The 20123-nt window shown below is 43.8% G+C and overlaps 1 protein-coding gene across 50 annotated transcripts in view; it reads left to right on the top strand.

Annotated features, from left to right (window-relative positions):
- Ppp2r2b (protein phosphatase 2 regulatory subunit Bbeta) overlaps nucleotides 1-13839 on the top strand; it is a 294937-nt gene extending 281098 nt beyond the window's left edge. For all 50 annotated transcript variants that reach the window (XM_076555156.1, XM_076555167.1, XM_076555141.1 and 47 more), the window contains 3 exons: nucleotides 1281-1450; nucleotides 11833-11924; nucleotides 13415-13839. In XM_076555156.1, the coding sequence (XP_076411271.1) occupies nucleotides 1281-1450; nucleotides 11833-11924; nucleotides 13415-13694 (542 nt within the window). In that variant the 3' untranslated portion in view covers nucleotides 13695-13839. The remainder of the gene's footprint in view (nucleotides 1-1280; nucleotides 1451-11832; nucleotides 11925-13414) is intronic.
- The last annotated feature ends 6284 nt before the right edge of the window (nucleotides 13840-20123 follow it).

The following is a 20123-nucleotide window of genomic DNA, read 5'->3' as shown; positions in this document are numbered from 1 at the left end:
AAAGAACATGCCACAACATGGTGAACTTTGCAAATAGTATGGTCTGTTAAGTCTGGCACAAATGACCTATGTTCTATGGTTGCATTTATGTGAAATTGCTAGCAAAAAGAACCCAGAAAGTGGATTAATATTTGCCTAGAGTTATAGGAATGGGAAATAAAGGGTTTTGTTCTGGTGGTTTTTGTTTTGTTTTGAGAAGGAGTTGGTAGAAACATCTGAATTTAGATTGTGGTTTGATTGCATAAATACATCATGATACATAAGACCACTGACTTTTGCATTGTATTTTAGAGTAATATAGATTACATGTTTTAGGAAAAAACTGAAAAAAGTGTTTAAGCATGTAAAATGACTCCAAGATCTTGGGATGTAGCTAGCGGTGCTTGCCTAGCATACCTAAGACTCTGGGTTTGCTCACTAGCACCATAAAAAAGGAAATGGAGAAGAGACAGGCGCAGGTGAAATTCTAAACAGTCTTAGGAAATAGCCAAAGAGATCAGAGCAATAGCCACGACTAGCTTTAGCTTCCCCAGAGAGAGAGACCTCTTCTTGTCTAACCTGCGCTTTTATTGCTTTCCTGTTCTGCCTTCTGGCTCTTAGCCCAGCTATATGACTTCCTCGTCATTGCCTGTCTATACAGACCTCCAGGTCTCTATGATTGGTACTGGGATTAAAGGTTCGTGTCACCATGCTTGGCTGTGTCCTTGACCACACAGAGACTCTGCCTGCCATGTAATTGGATTATAAGGGCGTGTGCTACCACCGCCTGACTTCTGCTTATGGCTCGCTATGACCTCTGATCTCCAGGCAACTTTGTTTATTAACATACAAATAAAATCACATTCAGCCCAAATAAAATATCACCATAGTCAGGGAAGAAAGGAGGGGACATGAAAGGAAAAGAAAAAAGAATCCTGAGATGTCTCCAGTATGGACATGCACATGACATCCAGAGAGGAGGGCAAATGTGATCCAGATCTTGGGTTTTCTTACAGCAGTGTCCCAGCAAGCAGAGTGTTAGGTCCCATGCCAATTCCTTGAAAACACAGCAATCCATCAGGTTTGGGGTTTTTGTTTGTTTGTTTGTTTGTTTTTGTTTTTTTCTTTCTGTTTCCAGGGAGCTAACACTGTTGGCAACTTCTTTATATTCCACAGACACCCGCCCTACATAGAAACTCTGAGCTCACTGTTAGCTCTCCGGCTGGCCCAACTTTAGAGTCTGTTCACAAGCCTGTGCTGTATTCATCATGCTTTGCTTTTGTTTTTCTTTTGTTCTACAGTTTTTGAAGAGCCGGAAGACCCAAGCAACAGATCGTTTTTCTCTGAAATTATCTCTTCAATTTCGGATGTGAAGTTCAGCCACAGTGGGAGGTATATCATGACCAGAGACTATCTGACCGTGAAAGTTTGGGATCTCAACATGGAAAATCGCCCCATCGAGACTTACCAGGTACAGAACACTCCCTTTGACGGCTTCTACATCAGCCTCCGCCTGCAAATGGTTGCCGTGCAGAGAGATAGAAGGCTGTTCATAGTGATGTGTTACATAAAATACTACAGGCTACAAGTGCCATAGGATTTAAGGATGCATGGGAACTAGCAACAGTTACAGCCTGAAAATGTTACATAGGATGGGTACCATAGCTAGAGTGAGCAAGCCAAGCACAGCCTTGCTCTCATGAAGCTCTCTAGTGAGGAAGCTGACTGATAAACAAAGGAGCTCACTGCCTTTGTGCAAGGGATGGTGCTGAGACCCGGGGAGCCCAAGGCAGGGAAACCTTTCAGGGTGAGGACGAAACCGCCATGAGCTAGTTAGCAAAGTCGTGCGCTTAGAAAATACCATGGCCAAAGACCTGGGGTAAAGAGAACTGTGGTTGGAAAAGTTTTCCTTGAACAGTCAGGCAGAAAGTTGAGCCTGAAGATAAAAGCGGGGCCTGGTCCTACAAATTCTGGTACTGAGAGCTTTACTTGTTTCTGGCTGGGTACCCTGGAGATCTGTAGAAAGGTTTTCTACCAGGAAATGGCATTAAAAACAATGGGTTTCAGTTTACAGTGTGACAGGCAGGCTGCAGGGAAGGAGATGGTGCTGATGTGGGCTGATGACGGCAGGAGGATGGAAGGATGGGGAGGATGGAGAGGCAGTGGCATCTGCTTCTCCTAGACTGTGGAAAGGTGAAAAGTCAAGGACTCATGTAAGAAGTTCTTGCCTTAAGCACTGGGTAGAGGGTGGCAGAATCACTCTTGGAGGGATCAAAGGCATTGCTCAGGGTATTTTTATTGAAAGAGCTTGAACAGACCTGGAGGTAGAAAGGATTTAAAAAAGCCAGGCAAGGGACAAGGAGAAGATGGATCAAGGGACAGAAATAGCTGCTCTTATTTTTATATATCTTTAATTAGATAAAAAGAAATGAGGCAGGGAAAGGGGAATCTAGGCAGACAGATTTGATTGATATTGTTTTACTTGAGATACAGTTCATCTATCACAATATTCACTCATTTCAGAATACATAACTCCCTGGATTTTAGGATATTCAGAGTTGCAGAGCCATGCCCAACTCCAGAACATTTTGTCACTATGATTTTAAAACATCATTCTAGTTGTACTGGGGAGGAAAAACTTTGGCAGAGACAAGTGAAGAGACAGAAAGAATGGATTTTAACATTTTGACACTCTATCTTAAGGGTTTCTATTGCCATGATGAAACACCATGACCAAAAGGCAAGTTGAGGCTTAGAAAAGGGTTTATTTGGCTTACACTTCCATATTGCTGTTCATTATTGAAGGAAGTCAGGACAGGAACTCAAACAGGACAGGAACCTGGAGGCAAGAACTGATACAGAGGCCATGGTGGGACGTGGGAGGGGCTGCTGCTTATTGATTTGCTCCCCATGGCCTGATTTCTTATAGAACCCAGGACCCACAATGGTCTGGGTCCTCCAGCAATGATCACTAATTGAGAAAATGCCATACTGCTGCATCTCACAGAGGCATTTCCTCTCTGAGGCTCCTTCCTCTCTGATGACTCTAGCTTGTGTCAAGTTGACACAAAATCAGCCAGCACACAGTCTTTGGCAAATGGGTGATAGATAGCATCTTAGATGAGGGGGTGAGCAACAGAGGTCCCCAGATTTCTGATGTAGTTTCTAAGGTAAAATTGTTTAGAATCTGATGTATGTTGTAAGAGGGGAGATGCTGGGAGATAGCCCATGGTTTACCATCTTTAACCACTAGTGAGGTGGAGTTGGCTTTTGATTTAGATGAGAAGATTGAGTTTTCTTTTAAACATGTTAAGCTAATGAAATACAAACAGATGAGAGGTGAACAGCCCAGGGCAAGTAGAGGAAAGGTCCTCAAAACCAGTAGAATTAGAAGAAGCTCCCTGGGCACATTTAAAGAAGAAACTGGGGCCTGCTCTTGGGGCCAGGTGTTTTTATGGTTGAACAACAGGGAGATGATTTGGCAAAGGAGACTGAGGGGGAGGGGCCAGAGAGGTATAAGGAAGACTCAGAGGTGTGTTCAAGTGGATAAAATCTCAGGGTGGAAACAGCCACCAACCACGCTGTTGCTATAAAAAAAAAAAAAAAAGTGGGGGCGGGGTGGGGCGGGGCTTAGCATTGAATGCTGGCTTCCACATGCAGACAGAGGTTACCAGTACCCTAACAGAAGAGTGTGGCACAGGGCCATCTGATCAGATGACTTCAAGAGACTGTGCAGAGAGGGTGTGAGCACAGAAGCTAGCTATTCTCCACAGATTTTATCTCGAATGAAAACAGAGTAGATGGGTGGGTGGAATGTGGGCTGCAGGCAGAAGGAAGTTACAGTGTTTGGGTGCTGGCGGGAATAAACAGTGGAGAGACAAGCGAGGGAGCTGAGTCCTTGTGAGATACAAGAAGGGATGGAGCCAGGTACTGGTGGCGCGCACCTTTAATCCCAGCACTCCACTCGGGAGGCAGAGGCAGGCGAATCTCTGTGAGTTCAAGGCCAGCCTGGGCTACCAAGTGAGTTCCAGGAAAGGCACAAAGCTATATAAAGAAACCCTGTCTCAAAAAACAAGAAGGGATGGAGTCCAGTGAAGAACTGGCCTAAGGGAGGTGGGTAGTTCATCTGTCAAAGGAAGGAGTGCTGTGTACGCAGCTCAAGATGCAGGGACTGATCAATGTCATGCTAGGAAATCCAAATTTTCTTTCTTCTGTTTTCTCAGTAAAATGAGCAAGGACATCTACTGAATAAGATGTTTAAAATGATCGTTTAACAGAGGGAGTACCATAAGGTCACTCACGGATCAGCATGAGGTCTATATTGTTCATTGAAAGCCTTAAGACCTTGGAAGGAACTGGGAGTATAACTTGGTTGGTAGAGAACTTGCCTAGCATGAAAAAAAAAAAAGCCCTTGGTTCATTCCCCAGTAATGTATAAACTGGGCAAAGTGGTGCACACCTGTCATCCCAGCACTCAGGAAGTGGAGGCAGGAGGATCAAAGACATCCTTAGCCTAGGATGCATGAGAACTTGTCTCCAAAAATTATTTTTAATCAAATAAAATAAGACAAATAAAACAAGACAAATATATATGATTGTGTCTTCCAGTCACATTCACCTGTGTGGCCCAAGTGACAAGCAGAAGGATGTAAGCCAGTGGTGTAGTTTTGTTAAGGGAGTATAATTTAAAGAGAGAGCTTGGTTGAACATGTGCACTGAGTAAAGCTGTCGTGACAAATGCCAAACTTGAGGAAGCCAAGGAAAAATGAAGCACTTGGGTTAATGGTCTTGAAGAACTGACGGAATCAGGACACTGTGAACTAAAAAGAAAGGGTGTAGCAATAAAAGTAGACTTGGCACATTAGATACTGTTGTAGTCACGTGACAATGGGGGTAGGCAGGAAAATCATTGACTATGATGGGCCCAGTAGTTAATAAACAGGGTATTTCAGTCACTGAAAAAGATGCCTGAAAGAATGGAAGAGAGAGGGAGATACTCACGTTGCTTCAAGGAATGACTCGGTGGTTTTGATGATGTAAGGCCAGTGCACAGCAAGAAGCTGAACTTGAATGTGTGATATCAAAGGAATTGAGAATAAGACAGGAACAGTAGTCAAGAGCACTGGGGTACCCCCATTTAGCACATGGACTTGAGAGCAAAACCCCACAGCATCCCCTGAAAGGAGTAACAGAGACAAGAGCAGGAAGGTAAGGGTAGCACACAGAGTACCTTCCTGTACCGAAGTCACTAGGACATAGGAGTAAAGGTTCTAGGTAGGCACCAGCTGGACTTCTCCATGTTCAATGTTGTGGAGGTGTTGTCTTCAGCAGTGGGGCCTTGCCATCAGTTTGTGGATACCAACCTATAGCCTTGGCAATAGCCTGGTTTATCTGGGGTTTCTACTGTATTAGGTTTCCATACTACCATTCAAATGGCTCTTAATTTTAGTTCTCTCTCCCCATATTCCCTCCCTTGTTACTGTCTTCTCTCCCCTTCCCTACTTGAGATCCTCCCATTCCAGTCACACACCCATCCATCCATCCATATCTATTCTATTCCCTTTTCCAGGAAGATCTATCTTACCCCCTAGTCCCTTACTCTATATCTAACCTCTGGTTCTACAGAATGTAGCTTGCTTATCATTGACTTAATAGCTAATATCCACATATAAGTGAATATATACTATATTTGTCTTTCTGAATCTGGGTTACCCCACTCAGGACTTTTTTTTCTAGTTCTATCCATTAATCAACAAATTTCATGATTTCACTTTTTAACAGCTGAGTAATACTCCATTGTGTAAATGTGCTACATTTTCTTTATTCATTCTTCTGTTGCGGGATATATAGGTTGTTCCCAATGTCTGACCATTATGAATAGAGCAGCAATGAACATGGTTGTTTGAAAAGGTGTCTCTGTGGTAGGATGAAGCATCCCTTGGGTATATGCTCAAGAGTAGTATAACTAGATCTTGAGGTAGATCAATTCTGATCTCCCTGAAGAACCTTCACACTGAATTCCATAGTGGTTGTACAAGTTCTCAGTCCCACCAGCAATGGAAGAGTGTTCCCCTTACTGCACTTGCTCAACAGCTTAAGTTATCATTTGTTTTATTGATCTTAGCCATTCTGACAGGTGTAAGATGAAATCTCAAAGTGGTTTGGATAGCATATCCCTGATGACGAAAGGTATTGAACATATCTTTGTTTCTCCGCCATTTGCATTTCCTCTTTTGAGAATTTTCTGTTAAGATCTTTACTCCATTTTTTAAATTAGGCTCTCTCTTAATATCAAGTTTAAGTTCTTTATATATTTTGGATATTAGCTCTCAATCAGATGTGTAGTTGGTAAAAATCTTTTCCCATTTTGTCAGCTGCTGCTTTGTCCTAATGATGGTACCCTTTGCCATGCAGAAGCTTCTCAGTTTTATGAGACCCCACTTATTAATTCTTAGTGCCTCTGCTAGCAATGTTCTACCCAGGAAGTCTTTCTGGTCCAATGAGTTCAAGGCTATTTCCCACTTCCTCTTCCATCAGGTTCAGTGTATCTGGTTTTATGTTGATGTCTTTGATCCATTTCAGAGTTGAGTTTTGTGCAGGGTTATAAATATGGATCTATTTGGATTCTTCTACATACAGTCATCTAGTGTGATCAGCTCAATTTTTTGAAGATGCTGTTCTTTTTCCAGTGTGTATTTCTGGCTTCTTTATAAAAAAAAAATCAGGTGACCATAGGTGTGTGGATTTATGTCTGGGTCTTCAGTTCGATTCCATTGATCAACATATCTGTTTTTGTGTCAAATCATGCTGTTTTTATTTCTATAGGTCTGTACTACAACTTGAGGTTGGGGACAGTGATCCTGCCAACAGTTCTTTTATTATTCAGGGTTGTTTTAGCTATGCTGGGTTTTCTGTGTTTCTATATGAAGCTGAAAACGGTTCTTTCAAAATCTGTAAAAAAAACTGTATTGGAATTTTGATGGTGATTGCATTGGATCTATATATTGCTTTTAGTAGGATGGCCATTTTTTTCTGTATTAATCCTACCAAGCCATGAGCATGGAAGATGGTTCTATCTTCTGATGTCTTCAATTTCTTTTTTTAATGTCTCAAGTCTTTCACTTGCTTAGAGTTACCCCAAAATATTTTATATTTTTGAGGCTATTGTGAAGGGTGTTGTTTCTCGATTTCTTTCTCAATCCGTTTTGTCATTTGTCTATATGAGGGCTACTGATTTTGTGAGTTAATTTTGTATCTTACTACTTTGCTGAGAGAATTTATCAGCTCTAGGAGTTTGATGGTGGAAATTTTAGGATCACTTATGTATATGATCATATCATTTGCAAATAAAGATACTTTGGCTTCTTCTCTTCCAATTTGTATTCCCTTGATCTTCAGTAGTATTATTTCTCTAGCTTAGACTTCAAGTGCCATATTGAATAGGTATGGAGGGAATGGACAGCCTTGTCCTATTGCTGATTTTAGTGGAATTGTTCTGTGTTTCTCTCCACTTAAGTTGATGTTGGCTATGGATTTGCTGTAAACTGCCTTTATTATGTTGAGGTATGTCCCTTGTATCCCTACTCTCTCAAGACTTTTATCATGAAGGGGTGAATTCTGTCAAAGGCCTTTTCTGCATCTAATGAGATGATCATGTGGTTTTTGTCTTTCAGTGTGTTTATATGGTAAATTACATTTACTGATTTTCATATGGTGAACCATCCCTGCATCTCTGGGATGAAGCCTGCTTGATCATAGTGGATGATCTTTTTGATGTGTTCTTGGATTCAGTTTGCAAGTATCTTATTGAAAATATTTGCATCTATGTTCATAAGAGAAATTGGTCTGTAATTCTCTTTCTTTGTTGAGTATGTGGTTTGGATATCAAGGTGACTGTGGCTTCATAAAGTAAGTTTGGCAATGTTTCTTATGTTTCTATTTTATGGAATAATTTGTAGAGTTCTTTGAAAGTCTGGTAGAATTCTGCACTAAAGCTATCGGGCCTGGGTTTTCTTTGCTTGGGAGACTTTTAATGACTGCTTCCATTTCACTAGGAGTTATAGGTCTGTTTAAATTGTTTTACTGATCTTGATTCAATTTTGGTGGGTGGCATATATCGAGAAAAGTATCCATTTCTTTTAGATTTTCCAATTCGGTGGAATACAGGTTTTAAAAGTATGTCCTTATGATTCTCTGGATTTCCTCAGTTGGCTGTTGTTCCACCCCCTTTTCATTTCTAATTTTGTTAATTTGGATATTCTCTCTGCTCTTTAGTTTGTTTCTATTTTACTGATTTCTTCCCTGAGTTGATTGTCTCTTGCCATCTACTCCTCTTGGGTGTGAGTAGTTCTTCTTGTTCTAGAACTTTCAGGTGTACCGTTAGTATGAGATGGCTCCAGATGTTTTTATATGGGTCCTTAGAGTCATGAACTTGCCTCTGAGAACTAACTTCATTGTGTCACCTAAGTTTGGTATGTTGTGTTTTCATTTTCATTCAATTTTTAAAAGTTTTCATTTCATTGTTAATTCTGTCTTGACCCATTTTTCATTGCATGTAGTGAGTTGTTCCATTCCATGAGCTTGCAAGCCTTCTGTTGTTTCTGTAGGTATTGATACCCAGCTTTAATCCATGGTGGTTAGACAGGATGCAGGATGTTATTTCATTTTTTTTTTTATCTGTTGAGACTTGCTGTGTGTCTGAGTATGTGGTCAGTTTTAGAGAAAGTTCTATGAGGTGCTGGAAAGAAGGTATATTCTTTTGCATTTGGTTGAAATGTTCTGTAAACATCTGGTCCACTTGATTTATGGTGTAAATTAGCTCCAGCATTTCTCTGTTTATTCTTTGTCTGGATGACCTCTATATTGGCAAGAGTGAAGTAGTGAAGTCACCTACTATCTGTGTGTAAAAGTCAATTGTAACTTAAGCTGTAATAGTGTTTCTTTTATGAACTTTGTTGCCGTTGTTTGCTGCATAGACATTAAGAATTGCATGGTCCTCTTGATCAATTTTTTCTTTGATGAGTATGTAGTGTCCTTCACTATCTCTTCTGATTAGTTTTGGCTTGAAGCCCTATATTGGCAGATATTAAAGTGGCTATTTCAGCTTGCTTCATTATTATATGTGGAGAGGAATTTCTTCTATGGTCCAGTCTATTTGGTGTTTTGTATGCTTCTCAGACCTTGATAGGCATCTCCTTCTTTAGTTTGGGGACATTTTCTTCTATGGTTTTATTGAAAATATTTCCTGTGCCATTGACCTTGGTTTCTTCTCCTTCCTTTATTCCTGTTATTCACAGATTTGGTTTTTCATAGTGTCCCAGATTCCCTAGATGTTTTGTGCCTGGGGTTTTCTAGCTTTAACACATAGTCTTTGACTGAGGTATCCATTTCTTTTATCTTATCTTCAGTGCCTGAGTTTCTCTCCTCCATTACTTGTATTCTGTTGATGAGCCTTGCCTCTGAGGTTCCTGGTTTTGAGTTCCTAAATTTTTCATTTCCAGATTTCCCTCAGTTTGGGTTTCCTTCTATTTTATTTCCACGTTGAGGTCGTGAACTGTTTTTATTCATTTCCTTCCACTGTTTGTGTTTTCATAGATTTCTTTAAGGGATTTATTCATTTCCTTTTTAAGGTCCTCTATCATATTCCATTTTATCTTGTGCTTCAGCTGTTGCATTTCTCAGGGACTCCTGTAGTAGGGTTGCAGGGTTCTCATGGAGACATTGCCCTGGGTGTCACTGTGTTTTCACACTGGGGTCCAGGCATCTGAGTTTGGGATGACTGTAATTCTAGGTGCAGACACCTGGTCCTGTCTTTGTTGAGTGTTTTGTTCTCTTACACTCTCTGGTTCTTAGGAGAGCGTGGTGGCTGTGTGTTGCCTGGTATGGAATGCTTCTGGGATCCTGCCCAGGTTTGGCCTCAGGGGGTTCCAGATACAATGCATTTCTAGGTACTGGGAGCTGGCACTTAAGAATGGGAATGGGTTAGAAGCAGGGCTAAGAGAGACCGCAGGAAGGAGAAAGCAGGGTGTTTCACCAGTATCTGCTTAATCCCCTGGGAATGGGGGCAGAATGTAAGGCCAGACCACAGCAGGTGTTCTGCTACAGAGCTGGGGCTAAGACTGGGGGATTGGATTTGGAGAAAGAAGAGATCTGCAGTTAGCCTACCTGTTTCCCTGGGAGGTGTGGCCTGTGGCTTTCCAGGGAATGCCTGCTGGAGTTACAGGCTGGGAGGAAAGGGTGAGTTGGGATGCTGTGGGAGGAGGTCTTCTTGATCCTCTGGAGAAGGAGCTGAGAGGAAGTGGAGGCTGCAGCAGGTGATTTGCTGCAGAGCTGGGGATGAGATTGGGGGGGGGGGGGTTGAGGAGAGGAGGGTCAGATGGAGATCTGCAGTTAGCCTACCTGCTTCTAAGACCAATTAATTTTAATGTTCCTGCATCTATACAGGTGTGTCTTTCTTTGGGGGAGATTTTCTTCTATAAGCTTTAAGATCTGATCTATGCCATCGACCTGGGATTCCTCTCCCTCATCTATGCTTATAGTCCAAAGATTTGATCTTTTCATGGTGTCCCACAGTTCCTGTATCGTCCTTTCCTGTGTGATTTTTAATTTTGCATGTTCTTTGCTTGTGTGATCCAATTCCTCTACTTAATCTTTGAGACCTGATACTTTGTCATCTCCTTAAAAGGCTTTTCCCATGAGTTTCCTAACTGAGATACTGAATCTTCTTCAACTCCATCTCCATTTCAGCTTGAGTTTTCAGTGCTTCTTTTCCTTTAAGGGATTCAGTTTTCAAATCCAGGGCCTCATCTGTCTCCTCAGAAGGGCTTCAGCAGCAGCCCCTCCTGCCCAGCCATCTACTACTCAGAAGAAAGCTCAGGAACACTCTTTGACTCCAGTTCTCTGCTCCACTCCTCAGGGTTGCTCTGTATCCTAGCAACGCTGCCCCAGACCCCATCTAGAGTCTAGCTACTGTTCTTGCCTTAGTCTGAGCCATCATCGGTGAAGCAAAAGCCAGTCACTTGCCCTTGGACAGCAGACTTGGTGGACCTTTCTTCATCATGTCCTTCTTCATCTTGCTCAGAATCTGCTTACTCACTATATGTCTGTCATGTCATGCTCCTTCCCAGACTTGTACCTGTGGCCCTTTGTAGATGTTCTTCCCTATGGTTGGAGAGCCTTTCTTCCGGATGTCATTTGGACTCATTCACTCTCTGCCGACGTCTGAGGCCGTGTTACCTTATCACATGTAACCTTGAGTCCTCATCCTACAAAGTATAATGTCCCTCATCTCTCAGTGCCCTTCCCCACACTTTCATGTTCTGTGATTTTAGTGCTGCCTAAAACTTCTCATGTATTTATTCCATTCTGTGGTTTCTTCCCCAGTGTTCTGCCTCAAACCCAGAGCAGACTTTGGATGAACAGCCGAGTATCAAAATGAATACTAGTCTCTAACACCTGATGGCCTTAATTCAACCCCCAAAGCTCATTTATAAGTGGAAAGAGAAGACCAACTCCACAAAGCTGTCTTCTGCGCCCCACATGTGAACACACCTGCATACACACATCATGCAGACCCACACAATAATAATAAAAAACACAATTCTACCAATTACTGGCTCCTGCTTTATGCCACTATCTATACAAGCAACCTTCTTCAATCCATACTGGCATAAAGAAGCTCACTGACCCCTGCTTTCCTCCTAAAGCCAGGGCCTTGAGCCTGCATTCGGTCCAGAGCCACCTGATGCAATGCAAGGGCACATAGAGGGGATGAACAGCTCATGTCACCAAGTCAGTATTCATAGGACCCCTCACCTTGTATGATGATGACATGTTCTTGATATTTCCTCCCAGGTTCATGACTACCTCCGCAGCAAGTTGTGCTCCCTCTATGAAAATGACTGCATTTTTGATAAATTTGAGTGTGTGTGGAACGGGTCGGACAGGTAAGAAACATTCGGGCTGAGAGCCTTTCCCTTGAGTAAACTTTGGACAATTCACCTGAAATATGGGATACATCCAAATGGAGATCGATGTTGGGCCCCAAGACCTGGCCAGGATGCATTATGTGGGTCACTGACTGGAGTCTGTGATCACGCCTGTAAAGAGAAGGATGCTGTGAGGCCCCGAGTTCATTTCTGGGCTGGCACAGTTGACAGTTCAATGTCAAGAAGAAAATGCTGTCCTTAACATACAAGGCACCCAAAAGCTGGGACCAAATGCCTACTCAAGACTACTAGTAATACACCAGCAAGTCCTCTGAGTATTGTCAAGTGGCTTTCTAGACCTATCCCCTTGAAGCTGCTAGAGCAGACTTGACTGGAGGTCCCGGTGCTTCATTAGCAGAATCCTAGCCAACCTCATTTATCACATTCCCTCAGAGTGATTTATTAGTGTTTTAAGGCCCTTGATTTCTACAATACTTCACATTACCTCCCAATAGTTCATTTTTCGTTTGACAAATACAGATGATTCTTTGACAGTCTGTAAACTAGATGCAGGCTGTTGGGGCTCAGTTAGCTCCTGGATGAAGGTGGCATAGTGTTCAATAGCATGAGGCTGTTCATTCATAGTGTTCACAGCGGGCCATTCTGAGATTCCAGCTTTGAGTCTCTGACTAGCTTGGCCCCTCTTCCCAAACCACCACTGAATCCTCTACTGTAGAATTCAGCTGAACCAGATATAGTAAACATGCAGCAAAGGACCCGGGTTACACAATCCAGTTTATAAAGCAGAAGAGAGCAAAACAACGAAGCCATATGAACCAGAGTCCCCAGGGAAAGAAGCAAGCCTCTTAGTTTACCACTTAAGTCATTGATAGTTGATAATAATTACACAACTGTTATTTTTCCAGTTTGCCCTTCATTACCATAGATCATAACCAATGACTACTAGTTAACTATACACAAGACATTTCTACACACATCTTCTAATCCCAGCCACAGCCAGCTAGGGTTACCTCTATGGCCCAACCTCAAACATTAGTAATCTTGAGCATATATGAGACCTCAAAGCCCACCTCCACAGTGACACACTTCCTCCAACAAGACCACCCCAATTCCAACAAGGTCACACCTCCTAATAGTGCCACTTCCTTTGGGGGCCATTTTCTTTCAAACCCCCACACACACCTCCTAACACTAACTTAAAGTTGGTAACCCTAGGATCATAACAACTGGACCAAATTAGTGATCCAAGAACAAACATTACCTGTGGAGTAAAAATGAGTAATACTGATGATGATTGCAAACCTTTGTTCTAAGCCCAGCCAAAGAGCTTGGCCCTTTCAATGACTCAAAAAACAAGTCAATGCTCTCAGTTTAAATGTATGGTCCCTGTGAGCTAGCCATGATAAGCATCGTTTGCTCCTGAAAGATGTTATGGGGATGGCTGACCATTCTTCTCTGTAATACTTAGCTTCCTCTTTCCCCTGCAGTGTCATCATGACGGGCTCCTACAACAACTTCTTCAGGATGTTCGACCGGAACACCAAGCGTGATGTGACCCTTGAGGCCTCGAGGGAAAACAGCAAACCCCGGGCTATCCTCAAACCCCGAAAAGTGTGCGTCGGGGGCAAGCGAAGAAAAGACGAGATCAGTGTCGACAGTCTGGACTTTAGCAAAAAGATCTTGCATACAGCTTGGCATCCTTCAGAAAATATTATAGCAGTGGCGGCTACAAATAACTTATATATATTCCAGGACAAGGTTAACTAGGAGGACAAGCTATCACTTAGTCTCACATACTGAATACTAGTCAAACAAGTTTTTAAATGTTTCTTTGGGTCTTCATTTGATGCATTGAGTTTCATTTCCCTATGCATAAAACGATTGGAATAGAATTAAAAAGGAGTTCAATGTTCCCAGCTCCCCAATTCTAAGGAACTTTTGTCAAACTCAGTAGGCTCGGGCCACTTCTGTTTAGAATCAAGAGCTGCCAACTGGCACTAATTCTTCCATAGTTGACTTGAATTTCTGATGCGTTCATTCATTGCTCGGTTTCCTCTGGTGGGTTCCGTGTTTTGTTTCTAGGTGTCTGCTGCGATAAAATGAGATTGTCTGTAGTATTTAAGGAGAAAAGAGATAAGGTTTTGTTGTTTTTTTTTTTTAATTAAGCAATTCCATTTGTTTGAAAAAAATCAACAAAAAATAAACACTGTTTACTCTTAGAGAATTTCTCTTTGTGAAAAAAATCAGGCCTAGCCAGTATATCTCCTCTGCCTTCCCATCCATTTCCTTTTAAACAGTTCTACTGAAGCCAGAGACTTATTTCACAAGGCTGAGAAAAGGGTGCCGAATGGGAAGGGAAGGGACACCATGACACTGTTCTCTCTTTTGGTAAGTGCCATAGAAACAGCCTGGGAATGTAATGGCCAAAGCACCACAAAGCTTTAGGGAACTTAAAGAGAATCCTTTCTCCACGGGGGTTCCCAGAGTTTGCTTGGCAAGGCCAGCGGAGACCAGATCCCTACCATTCCTTGTTACTCTTGCTTTTATTTTTGTTTCCTTTTAAATGGCTCCATCTAATCCCTGCCTCCATGGTCCTTGGCTCTTTCCCTTCAGCCTCTGCCAGAGGATTTGCCCATTGACTTCTAAAGGCTGCGCCCTGGTTGCTTAGTACCAGGAGGTCTCAATAAAGCAGTGAGCATCGCCCTCCTCCAAGAGAGGCCGCCTGTTCTTCTGGGTTTATTCCTCCCGAGCAACCCCTCCTCTTTTCCAGAAACAGCCATCCATCAGTCCTCACTGTGTCTAAAACAAAGGCCATAATGATGCTGATTTGTAAGCCTAGGCACACATCTCTGAGCCCACTTCAAACTCACCACACTGGGAAAATAGACTTAAAGAGTTCCCTCCTTACGAACAACAACGTACAGGAGGTGAAGGAGCAGGGGAGACAGGGACCATCATCCTTGCCTGGGCCTTGTGTTCAAGTCACATATCCATACAGCAATACCCAGCTGCCTCCAAGAAATAACAGTCATGAAATATCAATTTGGACCCACCAGTATTCCTTTCCATCATTAATCACAGCGACTGGTCTATCCTTCTATTGAGATGACTCACTACCTCAAGAAAGCCATTTCCAAAAGGAAATTCAAAAGGAAAGGATTTAGACACTTAGAGAGGAAGCAGAGAAGGTGCTTGGGTGTGTCCCAAAGTGGGACCTCGGCTTCTGACTGTTACTCTGTTTTAATGCATCTCCCCCAATTTCCATCTGGTAGACAAGAAATAACTTGAGGTGGGAGATTCTCACTAAAAAAAATTTCCTTCAGTTTCTGGATTTATTAAAACTCCCAATTTTTGCCGGGTGGTGGTGGCGCACGTCTTTAATCCCAGCACTTAGGAGGCAGAGCCAGGCAGATCTCTGTGAGTTCAAGGCCAGCCTGGGCTACCAAGTGAGTTCCAGGAAAAGCACAAAGCTACACAGAGAAACCCTGTCTCAAAAAAAACAAAAAAACACCCTCTCAATTTTTTAGTTTTCTTTGGGGAAGGAAAAAAAATAGAAGCATCATGTTGTCTCAATTTCTAAGCTGTTGTCTGTATGCTAACAGCTTTGTGGCAAAGAAATTACTATCCGCTTAAATCAGAACAATTTTGTAAGATCCATCCCATTTTCAGGAGTGTGAAACACAAGCCTTTGCATCTCCACACAGCAGGCACATTAGGATGAAGATGTGACTTTCCTAGTGTTTCTCAAGTTCTTTGCAATACCAGCTGCACCTTGGGCATCTTTCATGTCCATGGAGAAAACCCCTGGAGGGAATATGGCTCAATGAGACTTGATGAGAAATTCCTCCAGCTCTTAAAGAGCGTTAATGGATGGGGAGCACCAGGTCACAGATGCTTGCCATCTTCTTGGCCTTTCCTCAGCTCCAGGGGACTCCCTGCCTCTGACTATGCCGGTGGGGCGTGTACAAAGCATATTTATATCAAATTGAGCATCAGCCTTCCTTTGTTCTCTTGTCCATTTGATGTGTATATAAGTCACCTTTCTTCAGAAGCAAGACACCCTCCTCCAAAAAAACAAGTATCCCTCAAATGTTGGTCTGATGTGCTGGTGTTTCTTTCTAACAGAAACTGCACAACTGTTTATATGTGAAACATGGATCCACACACCTCCTGACCATTTCATGAGCCACCAAAAGCATGCTTCCTAAACTCCAAATGACTAGCATGGTGGTTCTCAACTGGTGGGTCGCGACCTACGGGGGGGGTGCAGGTCAAACAATGACTTAACAGTAGCAAAGTTACAGTTATGGAGTAACAATGAAAATAATTTTATGGTTTGGGGGGAGGGGTCACCACAACATGAGGAACTGTATTAAAGGATCACAGCGTTAGGAAGGTTGAGAACCATGGAACTAGCATGACATTCCCTTTGGAGGCACTGGAGTATCTCCATGGTCTGCACAGAATAGAGTCATCATTACTCCCCAGAACATACACATGAACAATTCTGGTCATCATGAAGGAGCTCATGGGCTCACTGAAATCTGTGGATTTCAACTACAACCCCCCCGCTTCCCCCCCCCACCCCCCCCACCCCCGCACTGTCTAACAAACCGAGCACAGAGCACAACCTGTGGTCTAAAGGTCGGTTCGGGATGTGCCAGATGAGTTAGAGCACACAGCCGCCAGACTCTTCATTGCACATGAAAGGGAGCCTCAGACAAACGGTCATAAAGACAAAACCAGGAAAGGATGTCACTAGGGCAAGGCCTCAGGCAGCACTAACCACCATCTGTCACCACTTGCCGGCTCTGTGCCAGATACGGAGCAGCGAATCCCTTTTCGTCTCCTTGAGCTCAGGTATGCTTGACTTAGCAAACCCAGATGACACTCAAAGCTGCCTGAAACCCAGCCTGCTATGGTTTTAGCAGCGTGTTTGGCTCTGAGGACCCTGCGCTCTATGCGGTAAGCGCCATCGAGATTTCGACTGGAGGGCATCAGTTCGGTTAAGTAAAATGGAAGGCATGCCTTCCTGTGCTATTATTAAAATCTTTTAAAGGTAACCTTCAGTTCCCGATGTCTAAAAGCAAAGCAACTCAAAAAGATGGACCTTGACAGGCAGCCATGATTCCTTAATCCGAAGGAGGAAGATAAGTCGTGAGAATTAAGAGTAACATAAGCCAGCAATAAGGGGCAGAGTGCCAGGTAGACAGGGAGCGGAGAAACAGAGAAACTTATTTGTTTCTTAACTGCTTCCGGTCTGGCTCCTGCCCGTCGTCCTATGTTTTAAGCACAACAGTGCAGCCCCATCAGACACACTCCCTGAGGATGACGAGAGCTCCCCATGCTTTGTTGCCTCCTCCCTCGACACACAGTGCCCTGGAATCCCACTTTGCAAATGGAGAGTGACAGATTGTCCGGATAGCCAAGGATATCATCAGTGAGAGATGGATCTTGGACTCCAACTCAATGTATCTGACTGAAGCAGAGCGGTTAAAATCCTGGGTCACCTACAGACAGAGCTTACACTACCCAGCACTTCTCCCGGGCCCGGCTTGGTTCTACAAATGACACACGCATGGCCGGGCAGTGGTGGCTCAAGGGTCTTTAATCCCAGCACTCAGGAGGCAGAGGCAGACGGATCTCTGTGAGTTCGAGGCCAGCCTGGTTTACAACGAGTTCCAGGACAGTGAGGGCTGTTACACAGAGAAACCCTGTCTCAAGAGAAAACACACACACACACACACACACACACACACACACACACACACACACACACACACATGCATTAACTAGTTTACCCAGAAAACTCAAGGCATGTATCTGACAAGTATGTTCTAAGAATCTCACCATCAGTCTGGCTTGCCTCTGGATTCACATGATAGTGTGCAGGACAGCATAATTCTACAAGCCAGATAGCAGGTGTAGGTACACCTATTACTTCTTGGCCATACATCTGCATGACATGTAACCATGCCGACTATTACAGGCAACTGAAAGACACAGTATTTCTGTGGCTAAATGTGTGTGAGCAGATTTGTTTATACCAGTATCACGACAACCATGAGCAATGTGTTACACTGGGACCTAAGAATGGCCACAGTGTCAGGACAACAGCACACGGCAAGAGGGACCTGTCAACTCCCATAATCATATGGGTGCATGGGAGTCGCCCTTGACCAATACACTGCTGTGTAGCATATGACTGAACTGTTACAGTAAAGGAGACAAATGACAACATTTACACAATTCACAAACAACGAAGCCAGGATGCTTGGTCCAAGTCCTCATCCCCATCCCGCACTATATATATACAGAGAGAGAGAAAGTACTGATTGGAAAGCCAATCCTAACCAACAGTAAAGGTAGCCTGATGGCTTGGGAGTGGGAATTAGGGACCAGATCTCAGGCAAAAGGATGGAGGTACTGTGACAGGTAAGACGCTGTCTCTGCCAAAGGTAACAAGCATATAGGAGTTCCGCCCACATCATCAGCACATTTATAAAACCAGGCAGTATGGAGGAAGTGCAGGAACTACAGAGGGAATGGATGATTAAAGTGATAAGAAAAAGGTGACTCAGAATCTTCAACGCGTAAGCAGAAGTTTAAGGCACATCACCCAGCATACAAACATGGTACAGCACTTCAAATAGATGGAACCCCACAGAGAAGCTGAACAAGAGTGGGCATGGTGTGGTGTGGCATGGGAGCAAGATGAGAAGCCACCACTCCCCTGGTGCTGTGAGAAATGGGTTTTCAGTCCCCCAGTGCTAACCCACTCCTGCTGGCTTTCACTTGTCCAGTAACAATGTTATTACTGCTGCTTGGGTTTGATTCTAGGGCCTCACACATGCCATCCAAGCACTCCACCACTGAGCTACTACACCCATAGTCCCAGTTACAATTATTTCTTAAGCTCCACATCCAAGTATTTAAACATAATAGATGGAAAAAAGAAAAAAAAAAGCAGTATTTGCTGAGAAGTCACCATGTGAGTATGAAAATCACCGCAATCCCTGTTGGGTAGAAATGCATTTCTGTGATAGACTCAAAGACTTGCGTGACAGCCCAGAGTCTTATCCAGGTCTGTCCTCCTCCAGATGCTGCATCATCTCTTCCTCCACAGTGATGGGTGATGCATAGTGACTTTGGCTCAGAAACAGGGCCCTCTGAGAGCAGAGACCGGTGGATGGCCAGGAATAAATGCAAAGTCCAGACACTCACTCAGGTCTCCAGCCTCCAGCTCTGACCTCAATGTTGACTATCCCCACACCACCCCAATTCAGATCCACCACATTGGATAAACTGCTGGGGCAGACCCAGCCTGGCCTAAGAGACTGATGACAATGACTGTTGTGAAGCCAGAACATCCACTTGCTGGCCCCTCACCCTGTCACCAGCCCCTGAACATCACCCTTGGTGTTCTTGGGTAGGCAGAACCTACTGAAGTCCCCCCTGACCACCACCTCAGCCATCCCTGGCTGTTGTTTTCAGTCTAGGTGTATAGGCCATTTCTCCAAAAATGAAGCTTGGGAGGAGACCCAGAGGCCTCCGGGACCAGCCATTGGTGTGGTGTTCTTGCCCTCGTTGGGTCATGATTTGCCTTTCCAGCCATCATGGTGCGGGAGTCAACTTGTGGGTGTCACGAACCTGAGAGACTGGAGTTGAAAGATGTCCCCTTCAATGGCAAGAGGAAAAGTGACATGTTGGAACCTTCAGCCATCACTCATTTGCTAATTAGTCACGGATCAATCAGTGCCTGACAAGCCTGTGCCAGGCTGATCTGCAAGGCAGTAGTGATGGCCCGTCTTCACACAGCCTGTAGCACCCTGGAAGGGACAACCTCACGGGCAACAGTGGCCGCTCAAGGTTTTGGCTAAGTACCTGCAGGAGCGGGTGCACCAGCCTCTCTGCCTGCCTGCCTCCAGAGAAGAAACCAGATCTCTACTCCCGAAAAGCTGAACGACCCTGATAAATGACATCATTTCACCTCAGTGCCCTTACTAACAATAAACCGACACCCTGTAAATTCAGTGTGAGAACCGAAAGATCTGATTCACTCCAGGCTCTCAGAAGGGTGCCGGGCACACAGAGGCACTGCATGAACACGTATTGGTGTGTCTCTGTTAGAGCTACAAAATAGAACAACACACGCCCTGCTGGGCAGGGCAGGTATGGAGGGTACACAGGACCACC

Source organism: Peromyscus maniculatus, chromosome 19, assembly GCF_049852395.1.
Source record: "Peromyscus maniculatus bairdii isolate BWxNUB_F1_BW_parent chromosome 19, HU_Pman_BW_mat_3.1, whole genome shotgun sequence".
NCBI classification, from domain to species: domain Eukaryota; kingdom Metazoa; phylum Chordata; class Mammalia; order Rodentia; family Cricetidae; genus Peromyscus; species Peromyscus maniculatus.
This window is presented reverse-complemented; position numbering and strand designations above follow the sequence as displayed.